Source organism: Monodelphis domestica, chromosome 7 (genome assembly GCF_027887165.1).
Source record: "Monodelphis domestica isolate mMonDom1 chromosome 7, mMonDom1.pri, whole genome shotgun sequence".
Lineage (NCBI taxonomy): Eukaryota > Metazoa > Chordata > Mammalia > Didelphimorphia > Didelphidae > Monodelphis > Monodelphis domestica.
Window position 1 is genome coordinate 154664262 of NC_077233.1, and position 18280 is coordinate 154682541.

Genomic DNA, 18280 nt, shown 5'->3' on the forward strand with positions numbered 1-18280 from the left:
AAATCTCCATAAAACCTAGCTGACTTGGGTATTTCATATTTGGGAATTTTTCCCATGGAAGCCACTTATTTTTTATTTAAATCAAGACACTAAAATTATTTTTACAGTTTTGGCAATTCACAGTCTTGAAAACCACATTTTCGCTGTCCAAATGGAGAACATGGAACTATGATGGTGTTTTCTCTAACCCTGGTGTTGCCAGCAATGCCTTCTGGGCCCCATAACCTTCATCCCTCCCTCACTTATTTATTCCCTTCCCCAGCTGGTACAACCCAACCCTGGCCCTCAGTGATGCTGGCTTTACTTCCCTTTCTCTCATCTCTTTCCTAGGATGGATTTTGGAGAGAGAGATCAATGTTTTCATTCTTTGAAACAGCGAGAATTGGCCTGGCCATAAAGGATGAGGGGAACCCAGGGATACTAATCCCATCCTTAGACACTGCCCCACTTCTCCCCACACCTGCCCCAGGTCTCACCCCACCTCACAAGCCCCTGGTTCCACCTGCTATGCCAAGGCTAATGCTTGTTCTACTTGGCAGGGGCAACTCTCACCTCTCTCCCTTTTTCGGTTGTCACCATCATGAACACCGACTGTATGCAGCCCATCATGTTGGCCTGGGTCACCAAGGTTCTGGGCAGTACCCAGATGCACATGGAGTTCATGAACAACATGAGCTAGTCCATCAATTGCAGCATGAAGGGCCGCTTGTGGGAGAGGGACATGCTTAACCTGCTGGAGTCAGAATGCAAGGCCTGGAGGCTGTGGTGATACCAATCAGTGGAGGCTCTCGGATTCTGGTTGTGATTTGGAAAGACTGCTAAAGAATGTGTAAAATAAAGAATTTTGTCTAAACAACAATAATAATGGAACCATTCCCCAAAGGCTATAAAATGATGCATGCCTTTTGACTCAACAATACCACTACTAGTTCTGTATCCCAAAAAGATCAAATCAATAGGAAATGGACCTAGGGGACATCTCTTTTTGTAGTGGCAAAGAATTGAGCATTGAGGGGATCTCAATTTATATAGTTGAGATATATGATTGTGATGGAATTCTTTTGTGCTATAAGAAGTGATGATGGGGAAGGTTTCATAAAAACCTGGGAAGATCTATATGAATTGATGCAGAGGAAAGTGAGCAGAACCAGGAGATCACTGTACACCATAACAGCAATATTGTATTAAGGATCAACTGTGAAAGATTTGGCTTCTCTTATCAATAAAATCATCCAAGACAATTCCAAAGGACTCAATAAAAAATGTTATCTTCTTCCAGAGAGAACTGATGAACTCTTGAGTGCAAATTGAACTATCATTTTTTTCACTTAAAAAATAAAGTAAAAATGTAAATATCTCAACAGCAAACAATATCAATTAATTGTTTGGTGAGCGTGCACTCAAGAGAATTTGTTTTTTTCTCAAGTAATGTCCAATTAAAACCTAATTACCACTTTTCATCATAAAGAATATAAATACGTGTATATGTATAGTAGGCATTTGTAGACTTCTCAATAACCAGGGTTAGATCCAGATCAGGAAATACTCCCTTGGACTTTTGTTGTTTAGTCGTTTCAGTTATAAATGACTCTGTGACCCCATTTGGAATTTTCTTGGCAAAGATACTAGAGTAGCTTGCTATTTCCTTCTCTAGCTCCATGAGAAAACTGAGACAAACAGGGTTAAGTGACTCATTGACCAGGGTCACACAGCTAGCAAGTGTTTGGGTCAGTTTTGAACTCGGGAAGATGAATCTTCCTGACTTCAGGCCCTGCACTCTATCCGTTGCGCCACCTAGCTGCCCTTCTCTTGGATTTTACTGGAAGAGTGTTGACCACAAGAGTGACTTGAAATTCTCCAGCGTTGACATTGTCATACCCTTTTCCTTTATGACACTGCTAAACCAAGATTCCAACCTCACCGATGGGCCACCTTTGCTAGATTTGTATCTTTTTTTTTTAAGCCCTTACCTTCCACTTTAGAATCAATACTATATATTGATTCCAAGGCAGAGAGCAGAGAGGGCTAGGCAATGGGGGTTGCATGACTTGCCCAGAGTCACACAGCTAGGAAGTATCAGAGGTCAGATTGGAACCCAGGACCTCCCGTCTCTAGGCCCAGCTCTCAATCCACTGAGGCACCCAGCTGCCCCCTGACAACTCTAATCTTTAGGAAGTTCTTCCTTGTGTTAAGCCAAACTCTTCCTCAGAAACCTTATAACAGTTGGTCCTAATTGCATTCATTGAAGTAAAACAGGATAATAGTTTCGTATTATTATTATTATAGCTTATGTTTACATAAAACTTAAGTGATAAAATAATTTACATATATTATCTCATCAGACCCATGAAATAACCTATGTGGAGGTCATTTAAATATTATTATTACTGTTTTGTGGATAGAAAAACTGAAGTTCAAAAAAGTTAAAATATTTGTCCAATGCCTCACAGCTAGTAAATAGAAGTGAGATTCAAACCTACATAGTCTAAGTTCCATGTTCTTTCCACTAAAATGTGCTACCTACCACTAAAGTTAGACTTATTTTGGTTTATTCTTATTGACCCTACTAGATTTGTAAGCTCTTTGAAAACAAAGACTTTATCTTTCTCCCACTATGCATGATGAACAAATAGCACAATAAATAGGGATAAAAATTGGAGCTGTGACTTTGTTTTCTTCTAATCAATGCAAGTTATCGTCTTTTCTGAAACTTATAGTCTTGAAGAGATGCCTGGACCACTGAGTCAAAGGTTCAATTACTGGTTCAGGATCGTAGAGCCAAGACTTATCAGAATTAGCACTTAAATTCAATTCTTTCTAATTCTAAGGCCATATCTCTATCCCCTTCCACAATGTCTTTCACATAATAAATATCTGGGTTATTTCAATAAATTCACCCAACACTTATTAAGGACATCTAATGGTATAGAGCATTCTTTCAAGTTGGGAGGATAACAAAAGGTTTGGATTGCCCTCATGAAGTTTTTAAAGTTTATTAAGGAAGAAGATGATACATTGACTTTGATAATATAAAACTATGCAACCATGTATTAGAAATGTGCAAGATAAAGAGTTATGTGAGATGGGAAGAGGCAAAAGGGAAGAGTTGACTTGACGGTATCAGGGCAGCCTCATGATGGAGGTAATACTAATTTGAGTTATGAGACTTGAGTGAGGATTCAAAAAGTAATGAGACTTTCTAGATGTGTGTCCCTGGGCATATCATTTAACCCCCATTGCCTAGCTCTTACCACTCTTCTGCCTTGGAACCAATACATAGGATTGATTCCAAGATGAAAATTAAGGGTTTAAAAACAAAAACAAGCAATGAGAGGGAAGATGGACATTGCAAGCATAGGTTCCTATGGGGAACATTTTAGAGACTACTATTCATGCAGGGGAATAACAAAATAAAGCTAGAGAAGTAGTTAAGTACCATTCTCCGGTGGTTCTTTGATCATCAGACAATGGAGAATATGCTGTACTTAGCAGACAATTAGAAGCCAATGGGATTATTGAACAGAGGAGATGTATGGCCAGATCTGTTCATAGAGAAGATTTTTCTTCCAGTACTATGAGGAATTAATTAAAAGACAGAGTGAGATGATACCAAAGCACAGAGAGATTAAATTATAGGTGAGGGTCACACAGATAGCAAGTGTCTGAGGTGAGATTAGAAACAAGGATCTTCTTGACTCAAAAGTCCAATACCCTTTGTGCCACACTGCCATAGGATGACTGATGAAGCAAGGTACCAGAGAGCATAATGGATGTCCTTAAGATGACATGAAGGGTAGATGTGTTAGCTTTGATTAGGAAAAGAAAGCATCATTTTCCCCTTTGAGACTAAAAGGAGGAAAAATAAAATACTGTACATATAAAGAATTCATAGGAGTGAAGATAGAGACTAGGGAAGTTCAAGTAAGAGATGAGTTCATCTGTTCAGTGTTTGGGAGAAGGCAGAATTGCTTTTAGGAAAAAAAGTTTATAATACTATTTGACAAATGTGATAACTCATGGTTCGATGAGTATATGATTAGGGATGTAGACTCTAAACTATCACCCTAGTGCAAATATTAATAATACAGAAATAGGTCTGAATCAGTGACACATTTATAACCCAGTGGATTTGCTTGTTGTCTATGGGAGGGGGTGGGAGGAGAGGAGGGAAAGAACATGAATCATGGAACCATGGAAAAATATTCTAAATTAATTTAAAAAAGAAATAAACTTAATTGAAAAAAAGAAATAAAAGGATCAAAAAAGTTGATAGCTAATAAAAGGTTTTCTGTGTAGCAGTGATGTAGCAGTGGTAGTTGAGGTTACATAGCAAAAACTTAAAATGGACTAGTCAGTATTATTTGATATTTTCAGTAAATATAAATTTACATAAGATTTATAGAAATATAAATTTTACTTTTCAGATGAACATTGAAGCTCTTCGAGAGAATCTTTATTTTCAGTCTAAGGAAAATCTTTCAACAATGTTGAAACTTATCTTGGAACATACAGAGGATTTTACTGATTCTGCCTACACCAGCCATGAGCACAGAGAACACATTTTGGAGCTATCGAACCAAATGAAAATTGAATTGCAGCACCTGATTTCAGTATGGATGCAAGCAGTAAGAACCTTTTGTATTAAAATCTAAATAACAGTTTTAGTTTTTTTTCCCCTAAAGTATTATGTCATGTAGAAATTAAACTTCATTACCAGGATTGCAAGTTTGAACCCCATTTGAGACCAGAGAGTTTATATCTTCAGGAGTGAGGATATAAATTTAGTGGCCTGGATAAATAGGCTAATTTGGCATCACTTATATTTGATGAAGCCATGGCAGGTTTTTAGGAAGAACTATTTCCTTTTCCTTTAAAACCGTACAGTTGCACTAAGACTTTTCCAACACCCTGTTCTTGTTTGAAGCTGTTGCTTGAACTCAAGTATCCTGACTCCCAAGTCAGTGCTCTTTCTACTGAATGTTAGTGTTTAAGTAAGTTAATAGATAAAATATCAATAATGAAGAATTTTAAGCAAGATAATAATAGCAGAGGTGTGCTTTGAGAAGATTAATATAATACCAGTAGATTGGATGGATTCCTACATTTAGGAGAGACAACAGACAGGGATATCAGTCAGAAGAGTATTACAATGGTGCAGGTAAAAGAAGACAACCTAAATTAGAGTGGTAGATAAAACTGGCAGGATTTGGTAAATGAATAAATCTGGAGAATCATGAAGTAGAAAACCGTCAGATTACTTTGAAATTTTGAGCCTTTGTGACTGGAGTAATTATGGATGGTGATGACATTAATAAAATAGGGCAGTCAGGTGGAAAAACTATTATAAGAGGGAAGATAAAGTTGGATTTATACATTCATAGTATAAAACACTAGATTCCAACATTAGGAATTTCAACCAAAAATGTATATTTCATAGAATCAATATTATTATTAGATTGGAGGGATAATGAGAATATGAAATATATTTCTTCATTTTAGCAAAGCAAGAAAACAAAGAATATCATGGAAGATCTGGAACTAGCTATATTAAAAATAATCCAGAGCACAAATGAATTTAAAAGAGAGGTAAGTATCATTTGAAATTTAATCTCTTTTAATTCTTCATTTATGTAGTTATAAGCTAAATACTAGTATGTACTACAAACTTAAGGGGTTTTTTTAGGTAGTTTTAACAAAAAAATAATAAAACCATAGAATTTCAGTTAAAAAATAACTCTGAGGGGACTTCCGGGTAATCATGGCTGCAATCTAGACGCCACACGCTTCCTCTCCCCGGCACCGAACGAAATAGACTACATCAAAGGAGCATAAAATCACTTTTGGAGGAACAGAAGGACTCCCCAGTACCCCACAGAGGCAAAGGTACGTGGGGCTTGAACATTTCCACACTAAAATAAGAAGGAAAAGCTTGCACAGAAAAGTGAACTGAGCCACCCTTCCCCCACCCCACCTCCCCCACTAAACCAGAGTGAGCTACCTGAGTGCTCACCGGGACAGCGAGTGAGTGGGGAACGTCTCTGTCTGGGGGGGGGCACTCCAGGGTCCTTGGGATCTGGGGACTGCCAGGAAAAAACGTCTCAGGGCGGTTTCACTGGAGAATCCAGCGGAGCTGTACTTGGGGCGGGCTGCGCTGAACACCGGGGTGGACCACGCGCTGATTATCTGGGTGGAGCTGAACACCTGGGCAGTGTGGCTGTGATCAGGGACCCAGCGCTCTAAGAAACCTTGGAGGCTGGGAAGAACTAGTCTGAAGCAACCTAAATTCACAGAAAAACCACCCATATAACCCAGATCCCAGACCAAAAAGGAAAGGGGAATAAAACCACCAAAGGGATGGCTCACATGGCCCAAAATCAAGCCTCCAGGAAGAAAGGGGAAAAAAGTGACTATTGAAAACTTTTATGGTGGAAGTACCCAAGGAAAAGAGGAGAATGAAGAGGAAATCTAAAAAAATTCAGAACACGCCTCCCAAAATGGAAACTATCAACAAGCTCTGGAAGATCTCAAACTGGAACTTATCCAAAAGATGGAAACCTGGAAAGAAAAATGGGAGAAAGAGATCAGCTGTCTGACAGATAAGAATGCTCAATTGGAAAAAGAACTCGAAGCATCCAATAGAAGGGCAGACAAGGCTGAAAAGCAAAACCAGTCCCTAATGACCAGAATTAAGCACCTCGAAGAAAGTGAGATGATAAAACAGCAAGAATCAATAAAGCAAACCCAAAAAATTAATGAATTAGAAGAAAACATAAAATATCTCACTGAGAAGGTCACGGACCTGGAAAACAGAGGGAGATGAGAAAATCTCCGAATTATCGGTCTCCCAGAAAAACCAGAGGTAAACAACAAACTGGATATTATTCTACAGGAGATTATAAAAGAAAATTGCCCTCACATTCTGGAGCAAGGGGGCAAAATAGAAATAGAAAGGATTCATAGAACACCTTCTATACTAAATCCCCAAAAGACAACCCCTAGGAATGTAATTGCCAAATTCAAGAGCTTCCAAGTAAAGGAGAAAATCCTACAAGGAGCCAAGAAGAAGAGCTTCAGATATAAGGGGGCTCCCATAAGGATCACACACGACTTAGCGGCTAACACACTATATACTTCCAGGGGAAAGTATGGGCATTCAACAAAATGGAAGATTTCCAAGCATTTGCTAAGAAAAGACCAGAGCTCTGTGGAAAGTTCGATATCCAAGCACAGAAAGCAAGAGAAACATGAAAAAGTAAATATGAAAGAAAGGGAAAAGTAGATAAATCTTATCTTTTTCTTTAAGTCAAACTCTCTTCTATAAGGACGACATTTACATCAAATTAAATATATTAATATGTGGGGAAAATGTTTTGTGTAACTCTCATAAATTGTATCATCATAAGAGTAGTTAGAAGAAACATGCATAGGGAAAGATTGGGGCATTAAGAAGATTTGGGGAAAGTTGGGGCAAAGAAAGGAAAAGGGAGGGGGGAACCGCGATAATACTAAGATTAACTTCAAGAAATAGGGGGGGAATCAATAGAATAATCTTTCCCATATAAAGATACATATGGGAAGGGGAGGGGAAGAACTCTCATATGAGAAGGAGAGGAAGAGAGCGTGAAGTGGTATTACTTAAACCTTACTCTCAGTGAAATCAAATCTGAGAGGGAAGAACATCTAGATCCAGTGGGATCCTGAATTCTATCTTATCCATTAGGGCAAGAAAGAAAGGAAACTCAAGGAGGGGGAGGGGGGAGGGAGTACAAAAAATAACTCTGAGGTCATCTAAGCTTATGTTGTTAAACTCAAATAGAAAAGGATCTCCGAAGCATTCATTTGCCTTAGAAAATCACAAATTAACATTATCTATATTGTATTGTATTTTCATTTGTTGTTTTTTTTTTAAGCATTTCCCAATTCAATTTAAACTGATCCTTCATTCTGGAATTTTGCTCTGGCGAGTCTTACACCTCTAGACCAACTCATATCTGAACAAGAATCTACTTTATAAATCCTCATTTACATTAGCTGTTAAATTAGAACAACATAGCACTTTCTTAATAGGTTGTTGTAAGGATTGATGAAATAATGATTTGTATAAAATTATTTGTAAACCTTAGTGTACTATATATATCAAAGTCAACTACTGTTACTTCTTGCTGTGGGTTTCAACTCCCAGTCCAAAGATTATTGTTTTTAAAGACTACAGAAACCAAACGTCTAACTTATATTATCTCATTTGATTCTCACAATTTCCTTTGGGATAGGTACCTTTATTCTTCCCATTTTACAGATGAGAATTGGACTCCGATGAATTTAAGATACCTAGTTCAGCTGAACTGCATCCCAGGATACCAAAAGAAGGGTCAAATGATTTCTGAGCCACTATCAATGATTTTTTAAGTCATGGAGAATGAGAGAGGTGTCATAGATAGGCCTGGTGAAGGGCAAATGTCTTAATTTAAATTTAAAGAAAAGGAAAAGACTGAAGCCTACACAAACCAAAATTCAAAAATGTATTATTTTTTAAATGATTTTATTGAAAAACTGTTATTTTCCCTAATTGATAAGTGGACAAAAGATTTGAACAGGCAGTTTTTTGATGAAAAAAATCAAATATGAAAAAATGCTCTAAATCATTGTTGATTAGGGAAATGCAAATTAAAACAACTCAGATATCATCTCACACCTAACACATTGGCTAAAATGATAGAAAGGAAAAATAACAAATGTTGAACGGATATGGAAAAATACTGTTAGTGGAACTGTGAGCTGATCCAACCATTCTGAAGAGCAATCTGGAATGATGCCCAAAAAGTTATAAAACTTTGTATACCTTTGACCCAACAATACCAGATTTGTTTCCCAAAGTGATCAGGGAAAAACAAAAGAAAAACCCTATATGTTTAGAATAATTATAGTAGCTCTCTTTGTGATGATTAAGAATTGGGAATTGTGGTAAACCCATCAATTGGGTAATGGTTAAACAAGTCGTGGCATATGTTTGTGCTGTAAGAAATGATGAGCAGATTGGTTTTAGAAAAACATGAAAAGGGGACAGCTGGGTAGCTCAGTGGATTGAGAACCAAGCCTAGAAGCGGGAGGTCCTAGGTTCAAATCTGTTCTCAGACACTTCCCAGCTGTGTGACCCTGGGCAAGTCACTTGACCCTCATTGCCTAGCCCTTACCACTCTTCTGCCTTGGAGACAATACACAGTATTGACTCCAAGATGGAAGGTAAGGGTTTAAAAAAAAACCATAAAAAGACTTGAATGAAATAATGAAGAGTGAAATGAGCAGAACCAAGAGAATGTTGTATACAGCAATAGGAATATTGTTTGAAGTATAACTGTAAATATCCACTTCCAGAGAAATAACTGATAAATAGAAGTATGCATAATATGGTTTTATACACACACACACACACACACACACACACACACAGAGTTATGTATATAACTTTGTTAAATAGTGCCTTCACTATTGTGGAGTAGGGAAGGTGGGAGAGAGATATCTCAGAACTTAAAATGTAATAAAAATTCATTTAATTTCAAAAAAGAAAAAATTATCAAAATATTAAAAGTTTCAAGTTCACAGAACCCCCCTGACATCTATCCATGATGGACTCCAGATTTAAAACCCCTCTGTAGCTCACAGTAGCTATTGGACAGTATCTATTGAGATAAAATTTAATAAGAATAGATGTAAAATAAGATGTAAAAATCTTATACTTGAATTTTTAAAAATAGCTTCACAAGTACAATATAGGGAAAGTTCTCGTAAAATTAGTGGTTCATGTGAAAAAGATGTGAGGGGGGCTAGTGAACTCTGTATGAGTTGACAATATGATGATCATCAAAAAAACTAATGCAGTCTTGGGCTGTATTAAGAAAGACATAGTATCCAGGGAGATGAGAGTCCTGCTGTCCTTTTCTCTAATCAGAGTGCAGCTGGAGCATTCAATTGCAGCCATCACATTTTATGAAGGACATCAACAAGGTGGAGTATATCCAGATCAGGGCAACCAGAAGGGTGAAGGAAGATCTCAAGATCAGGTCATAATGGGAATATTTAATCTGGAGAAGAGAAGAGTTAAGGCTGTCCCTTGGAAAAGGGGTTACACTTGTTCTACTTGATCTCATAAAGCAGAATCAGGAACAACAGAAATTGTAGGGTAACAGATTTAAACAAGATAAGGAGAAGCTTCGTAGCAATTAGCTTCTTTGGAGTTTAGTGGATTCCTCCTCACTGGAAATCTTTTATTAGAGAAAATATGGCAGAACATATAGAATGCTCTATATGGAATCAGGAAGAGCTTGGTTTGAATCTTACCTCTAATCTTTATACTACATGATCCTTGGAAAATTGCTTAACTTCTTTGAGCCTCAATTTCTTTATCTGTAAAATTGGGATAATAATTACCATAGTAATACTTCATGAAGTTGTGAGTATGAAATGAGATATGTATATAAAAAGATGTGTAAACTTTAAAGCATTATATTAATTTATTATTAAATGGAAACTAGGTAATCCCTTATTGGAAATGTTATAGAGGGGAAATATTGTTCAGGTATAGTTTGAACTAAGTGACTTATATTTATATCTCCAGTGCCTCACCCCATACTTGACACATGGTTGGCCTTTAATAAATAAATGCTTGAATGATGACCTTTCAGGATCCTTCTGCCTTTAAGATTTTGTATTAAAGTATAAATAATTCACATTTTCTAAAATTCAAAATGGATAGAATGATATATACTATATTTAAAATAAATCATTTAGATTTGTCTTGAAATTTGTTGGGGAAAGTCAGGAAATGCCTAAATGTATTAAATAAATATCATCTAACTCACAGTGTGGTTGAAAGGGATTGTTATTAGTTTCCAAGCAATCTCAAAGGATACAAATTACATTTACTTTCCTGGAAAAAAATCTGCAGCACAGCATAGGAGAGGCAGTCGAGAAGAGTAGAAAGTGTAAGAGGAAAGGGGTTCATAATGATACTTTGGGAATCTACCACATTCATGACCTTGGGCAAATCAGGAAATATTTAGAGGTCTCAGTTTTCTCATCTTTAAAATGAAAGGGTTGTATGAGATGCCCTTTAAGGCTCCATCCAGTTCTAAAATTTATGGTAAGTAACATTTATCTCAGTTTAACCTGGGCCGTATAACTAAGTTTAAAAAATGAGGTCCTAATGGAACCAGCATGGTATAATAAAAAAAAGCATTATCTTGGGAATCATAAGACTTCTGTTCTAATTGCCAGCTCTACCACTAGCTAGCTGTACGTCCTTAGCAAATCAATTAATCTCCTTGAGCTTCAGTTTCCTAATCTTAAAAATGAGTTGAATAGACTAGATGAACATTCACATCCTTTCCAAGCTCTAAAATTTTATGATCTTAGTTGTAGAAACAAAGCTACATTCTTGCCATTTGCCAAAACCTGAATAGTAAAACAGCAAGCTTATTTAGAGATGCTACTGTTTTGTGTTTTGTTTTGTTTTGTTTTTTGCAAGAAATGGGGTTGGGGGAGTTTGACAAGGGGGAGCACCACAACTCTAGATTTTAAAATGTATATGCAGTGTCACAATTTTTAATACACTGTGCTTTAATTCCTGCTTGCAGAGTTGTGAACATTGTTTTCAAAATTCTGCTTCTATCATTTTCAATATTAAAAAATATCTCCCTGCTCTGGAAGATAGGAAGTATTATATTTGATTCTGTAGTCGTGGAAGTCTATTTTAAAAAATAATTCCATTGTCACTAAAGATTTTAACTATTAAAGAAAAGTAAAGAACAGAGTGCTGAGGCTTGAAAAGGCAAATAACTTGCTGTGAAATTTGCCATCAGTATATAGGTTTGGGTGTGCCAGTTAATAAGTATGAGGTTGATTGTTTACTGCTAATGTGGTATTCTGCTTACATCTCAGGCAAGCCGCCTCCAGTGGACAGAAATATCTGAGCTACAATCACAATCCAAATGACTCAGTTTTCCAAAAACTTAGATAATTGAGATAGAATTTAATGTGATTTTTCATTCATTTATGTGTCTGACATTTAACAGTTTATTAAATCAAAGGATAATAATTATTCTTTTAAATATTTAAATTAATAATAATAATTGATAATAATTAATAAAATTAAATATTTAAAATTCTTTTTAAAATACCATGTGTGTATGTATGTATAATATCTATACATAAAAAGTAGATGGATTTCACAATTTTAAAATAAGATATAATCAATTATCTTTCTCACTAAGCCTAAATCATATTTTGTTATAGTCCTTAAGCTTGAGTTTAGTCATTTATCTTTAATCTTTTGGATTGTGTAAGGTTTAGAGACCCAGCCAACTTTACCAAATGTTAAAATCCCTGAAGCTCTCCATTTATTTACTATAGTATGTAACTAAGACTTTTGACTCAAATTAGATTTGTACTGGGATAGCAGGTACTTGGCTTTACCAAACTCCTTTTCTCTCTATCTTTGGACACCAGAAATAGTGGTTCATACTTTTTAAAAATATGAAAACATAATTTTAAAGTTTATTCCCAGATAAATAGACATCATCGCATTGTGTATAAAAGACTTGCTGATAAGTCAAGAAGAATTGATGTCAGGTCTTTCTCATACCATAATGGCTCTGTGAATTAGACAAATCATTTAGTCCCTTGGGAAACTAAGACTTTAGTTTGCAGGACAGTTGCAGCTTGGCTTTGGTAGAGGCAAAACCTTTAAATCTTCTTGTGAGTTCTCTACACCAATGAAATCATAGATCTATTCCCTTAAAAAATCTCAACTCAGGGTCTTAATCAAAATCTCTCATTAATTTCTTTTAAAGAAAGTTTTATTGATGCCTTATATTTTTTATAACATAGTCATTTCCCAATATATCTTTCCCTCTTCCATCTGCATCCCTGCCTGTTCCACAATTGGACCATCTCTTGTGATTCATTCTTTACACTGAGAAAAATAGAAGTAAATTCTTCCTCTATCACTGGTAAAATGCCCCTTTGGGTCTTAGAGGCAATCATCAGTTCTTCCAAGAGAAGCAAAAGAATTTGTCAACTCTCCTTTCCTATTAGCTCTCCTTAGGTTGTGAAAAGGCTCCTGGATGGCTTCTGGCCATCATCCTTATTGGATTCTTGTCTGTGTTTAACAAGTGCACCCTTCAGGACATCTCATGGACTTTGATAGTTGTGGCAGTATTTTGGCTGGAATATGAAATATGTAAGGGCTCATTGGTAATAAAATGAAGATGATATGAAGTTGGGTGGGCCAACAGTGTTACACATTTAGTTTTACCACAAGATACCACTTTCTACCAGTTTTCTTCCACAGCTTCTTCACAGATCCTCAAGTTTCAATGGAATACTAATATAATTGGTTTTTTAAATATTAATAAGTGGTCTTATTAATAAGTGAGCCTTACTGTCTGTCTCTCACTATCTTTCCAAAAAATGAAGCTCCACAGTGCAGCAGCATTGCTTGCAAAAGATCTTCTAAAGCACCACACAGATCATGCAGTTTTGAAAGCATTAAAAATTACTGGAGCAGAAGGAAACTTAGAAGCTTTGGCAGAATACACCTGTAAGCTATCTGAACAGAAAGAACAACTTATTGAGGTGAGTTACAGTATTAACAAAATTTATTACTTGTCAATATCACCTTTTGCCATTTTGTACTCAGGAAATAGTAAAAACATTTTCTTAATTCAGTATCGTGTTTTTCTATGGCATCTCTGTATTTTTGTTGTAAAAATTCCAACAACCTCAAATGTCTAGAACATAGCCGTGGATTTATTTTGTAATGTTTTTTTTTTAGTCTTATATAAGTGATATTTATTTTTACTTACACTTAATTGAACCAGATCCTCACAGTTCTAGATGTTAACCCCCATTTGGAATGTATATTTGTAAATTAAACTATAAAAATGTTGCTGTTTTCTAGAGTTGTCGATTATTGAGACATATATCAGGGACAGAACCCCTTGAAATTACTTGTATGCATGCAGAGGAGACATTTCAGGTTACTGGTCAACAGGTATGATTGCAAAACCTTTTCATTTTTTAAACAGTCCATCCAAAAAATGACCTTTTCTTTATCCATTTTTGTTCTAAGTAGTTGTATTTCAAGATTGATGGCATTTCCAAGGCGATATTATTCAGACCTAAGCATGTTCTTAGCCATGTCTACCTCGGTTACTTCAAGCATTCCAGTCAGTTTAAGCCTTAAGATACTCTAACAGTTGAGTACAATGAAAATATGTAAGTCCGTTCTACAAACTTTTGTTAAGTCCTTGCTGTTTGCAAAGCACTGGACTAGATGCTGGGAATATTAAGAAAAAGCCCCTACCTTCTAAAACTTGTTATCCCAAAAGGGACCCAACATATACACAGATAAGTAAATACAAGCTCATCTGAGAAGGGAGCACATACTAACACTGGAGAAGATGCAGAAATTAAAAAAAAAAAAGGTGCCTCATGAACTGAGTTGATACTTGAAGGAAGATAAAGATTCTGAAAGATAGAGATGAGGAAGAAGTTCATTCCCAACAATGGAAATAGCCTATATAAAGACAGAGGTAGGAGATGGAATGTTAAGTTCAGAGAAGTCCAGTCTGGCTAGAATATGGAGTCCATGAAGGGAAGGAGTATGAAATAAGGCTGAAAATGTAGATTGAGACCAGATTGTGGAAGGTCTTAGATGTAAGGCTGGAAAATTTGTATTTTATCCTAAAGATAATAAGAAATCACTGAAAGTTTTTGAGCAAAAGAGACATGTAGTTAAACCTGTGCTTTAGGAAGATTATTTTGGCAGCTATGTAGACAGATTGGAAAGGGGAGAGACTGGAAGTCAGGAAGACCAATTAGGAGACTATCCAGGTGAGAAAAAATTAGGGTTTGAACTATGGTTGTAATTATGTGACTAGAAGATGAATGTTAAATGGATGATGTATTGTGGCGTTAGAATTGAAGCCATGGAAGTTAATGAGGTCACCAAGGATTCTTTCTTGTATAGAACAAGAAGAGAAAAGGACCCAGAACAAACTTGGGAAATATCTAAGGGTGAAAGACAGAGTATATAAGCCAGCAAAGAAAGAGCAGATGTGCTGGTAGGAAGCGAACTAAGAGAAACTAATACCATGGAAACCAAGAGAGAAAGTAGTATTCTGGAGTTGGGCTAGTTAATCGGAAATCAAGAAGAACAAAAACTGAGGAGAGACTACAAGATTTTATCAAGTGAGAGACCACTGGCAACCAGAGAATAAGGAAGGTTTCAGTAGAGTGTTGGAGCGAGGAAGTTGGAGGCAAAGTGTTTAAAGGATGTTGTCAGTAAAAAGGAAAAAAATGGGATTATAGTTTGAGGGGATGGCATGATCAAATAAGGATTTTGTGAGGTTGAGGGAGACCTAATCATATTTGTAGATAATTGGGAAGAGATGAAAGATGAGAAAGTGAGAGGGAACTTTTTGAAATTTACTTAACGTATAGTTTGTATTCTTCAGATAATTTCAGCTGCTGAAACTTTGACATTACATCCATCTAGCAAGATTGCTAAAGAAAATCTAGATGTGTTTTGTGAAGCTTGGGAATCTCAGATCAGTGATATGTCAACATTACTAAGAGAAATAAATGATGTATTTGAAGGAAAACGAGGTAAGTCAGAATTCTGGTCATGTTTTTCATTTTTGTTTCAAATCATCAGATATAAATAAATTATCTTTTGTCATTCAGGTTAGCTATTAAACTAAAATATGTAAATTTTCAGAAATTATAGATTTGAATTCTTTTGTATCTTTACTAAATCAAATACAGTATAATTGATGAGAAATGATGGTGTTAAATGTTATGTTCATCTCAGGCATTATTTATTCTTGTATTTAAGCAATTGAAATCTTCATAAGCATTATCAAGTAGAAATTTTATTTTGTTACTTGACTAGTAGAAATTATTAAAATTAATTTCACTTTTATTATTAAGATTCAGCTTTACCAATTTTCTCTAATAACTATCCTTTATTGTTGGAACCAATTGCATACTTTATTTAGTATTATTAGCTTGGATTCTAGACACTTCATAATGTAGTGAATATAGCTATTTGATTTTTGAACTGCTGTCCTTCCTCTTGGATGAAATCTCTTTACCTGATGACTACACAATCTTGGAATATTTCCTGTGGTTGGTAAGTTTATTGGTATTTTTTACAACATATAGAATCGCACCATAAGATATGAAATAAGAAATTATTTTGATTCTTCATTTTGATTTCACCTCAAAGTTTATTTTTCATCACTAGTTAGTCTGTTATACTTGCTAGAAGAAATATGTTATTGTAGTTTTTGTCATGTTTTTTTCCTTAGGGGAAAACCTGCTTAGTATAACTTATTTGTATCACTTATTAGAAGCATATCATTACAAAATGCCATATAAAACCATGATCATATTGAATTTATATTTATTCACCATATGTAATTATCATGTTTTTAAATGATCACTCAATATGAATGTTGTGGTGGTGGTGTTCAGCCGTGTTTGATTCCTAGTGATTTTGGTTGGGGGTTTCCAGGCAAAGATACTGGAGTGGTTTGCCCTTTCTATCTCCAGCTCATTTTCAGATGAGGAACTGAGGAAAACAGGTTAAGTGGCTTTACCCAGGGACACACAGTTAGTAAATGTCCAAGGCTAGATTTGAAGTAAGGAAGATAACACTCTATCCACTGTCCCACTTAGCTGCCAAAATGCTATATATGTTTGCTTAAAGAACCAAAAACCAAATTTTTTTTTTCTTTAAGTCATCATTTGTGAAACATTCAGTTCAGCAAACACTTGGGAAATGACCACTATATATGTTCTGGATGGGGATATAATAATTATCCACAGTATTTCTTTTCTCAAGGAATATGCAATTCAGTAGGAAACATAATATATACACAAATATATAATGCAAGATAAAACATGATGAATGTATTAAAGAAGTAAAGAATTCTATGTAGTTCAGAAGACGGGGAGATAACATTGAGTTGGTGAGAATAACAGAGGACTTCATGGAAGAGATGACTCTTTCAATTTAACTTAAAAAAAAAACAATGGAAAATGGTTAAGGAATAAATGAGCCTGCAAAGAAATTGATGTGAGATCCAACTTAGCCAGATCATCTGAGAAACATTTGGAGGCTAAATTAGAATCAGGTCTTAAAGGGAGAAAGCAATTTTAATAGGCAAGGCTCATGGAGATATAGATCTAAGTATCCAGATCTAATTTATCTTTTGAATTTCGGTCATGCGTATTCAACTATCTGATTGAAAGCTCCATCTGGATTTCTTGCCAGCAACTCAAACTCCATATATCAAAATTTTAATTTAATTCATCATCTTTTCCTTTAAATCTGTCACTTTACTTCACTATTTCTGCTGGGGGCAACTAGGTGGGTCAGTGGATTGAGAGCCAAGCCTAGAGATGGAAGATCCTGGGTTCAAATTTGGCCTCAGATATTTCCTAGCTGTGTGACCCTGGGCAAGTCATTTAACCCTTACAGTTCTTCTGCCTTGGAACCAATATACAGTACTAATTATAAAACAGAAGGTAAAGGTTTTTTAAAAGTATCATTTTTTAACTTTATCCTTGTAGCCAGCCACTCAAGTTCCTCAATTATCTGTGCCTCTTCCCTCCCCCATATCCCCACATCCCATTTATTGCCAAATCTGTAGGTTCTACCTCCATGAAATGTCTTGCAAATAGCTCCTTCTTTACATTCAGATTATCACCTCCTAGCAGGACTTTTGATTGTAGAAGTCTCCTAATGGATGTCTTTACTGCTAATATCTTCCTTCCCTGACCCATCCTTCACACAACTGACAGAATAATTTTCCTGAGTTATTATTCTGACCACATTACTCCACTTTCTAAAAACTTGAGTTAGTCAACAAGGATTTATGAATTATCCACTGCTTCCCAAGTTCTGTATTGGGCACTAGAAGTACAAAGACATAAAAAAAAATCTTCCCTTAAAGAGCTTAAATTCTATTCAGAGATACAATATAAACACACATAAATGTATGCAAAATAAATACAGATTTTTGTGGGAAAAGCACTAGGACCTTGGGAGATCAAAACCAAGAAAGGATTCATGGAGATGGGGTCACTTGAGGTGAACTTTGGAGAAAGGAAGATTCGAAGGAGGCAATGGGGCATCTCAAGCTTGGAGGATGTCCTATGCAAAAGGGAGATGTGTTTGGAGGACAGCAAAAAAGACTAATTTGACTGAACTAAAAAG

The 18280-nt window shown here is 35.8% G+C and overlaps 1 protein-coding gene across 7 annotated transcripts in view; it reads left to right on the forward strand.

The window, feature by feature from the left end:
• Nucleotides 1–18280, forward strand: part of CTNNAL1 (catenin alpha like 1) — a 97362-nt gene that overhangs the window by 52410 nt on the left and 26672 nt on the right. For all 7 annotated transcript variants that reach the window (XM_007498978.3, XM_056805894.1, XM_056805889.1 and 4 more), the window contains 5 exons: nt 4425–4625; nt 5500–5586; nt 13471–13629; nt 13955–14047; nt 15513–15663. In XM_007498978.3, coding sequence (XP_007499040.2) covers nt 4425–4625; nt 5500–5586; nt 13471–13629; nt 13955–14047; nt 15513–15663 — 691 coding nt within the window. The remainder of the gene's footprint in view (nt 1–4424; nt 4626–5499; nt 5587–13470; nt 13630–13954; nt 14048–15512; nt 15664–18280) is intronic.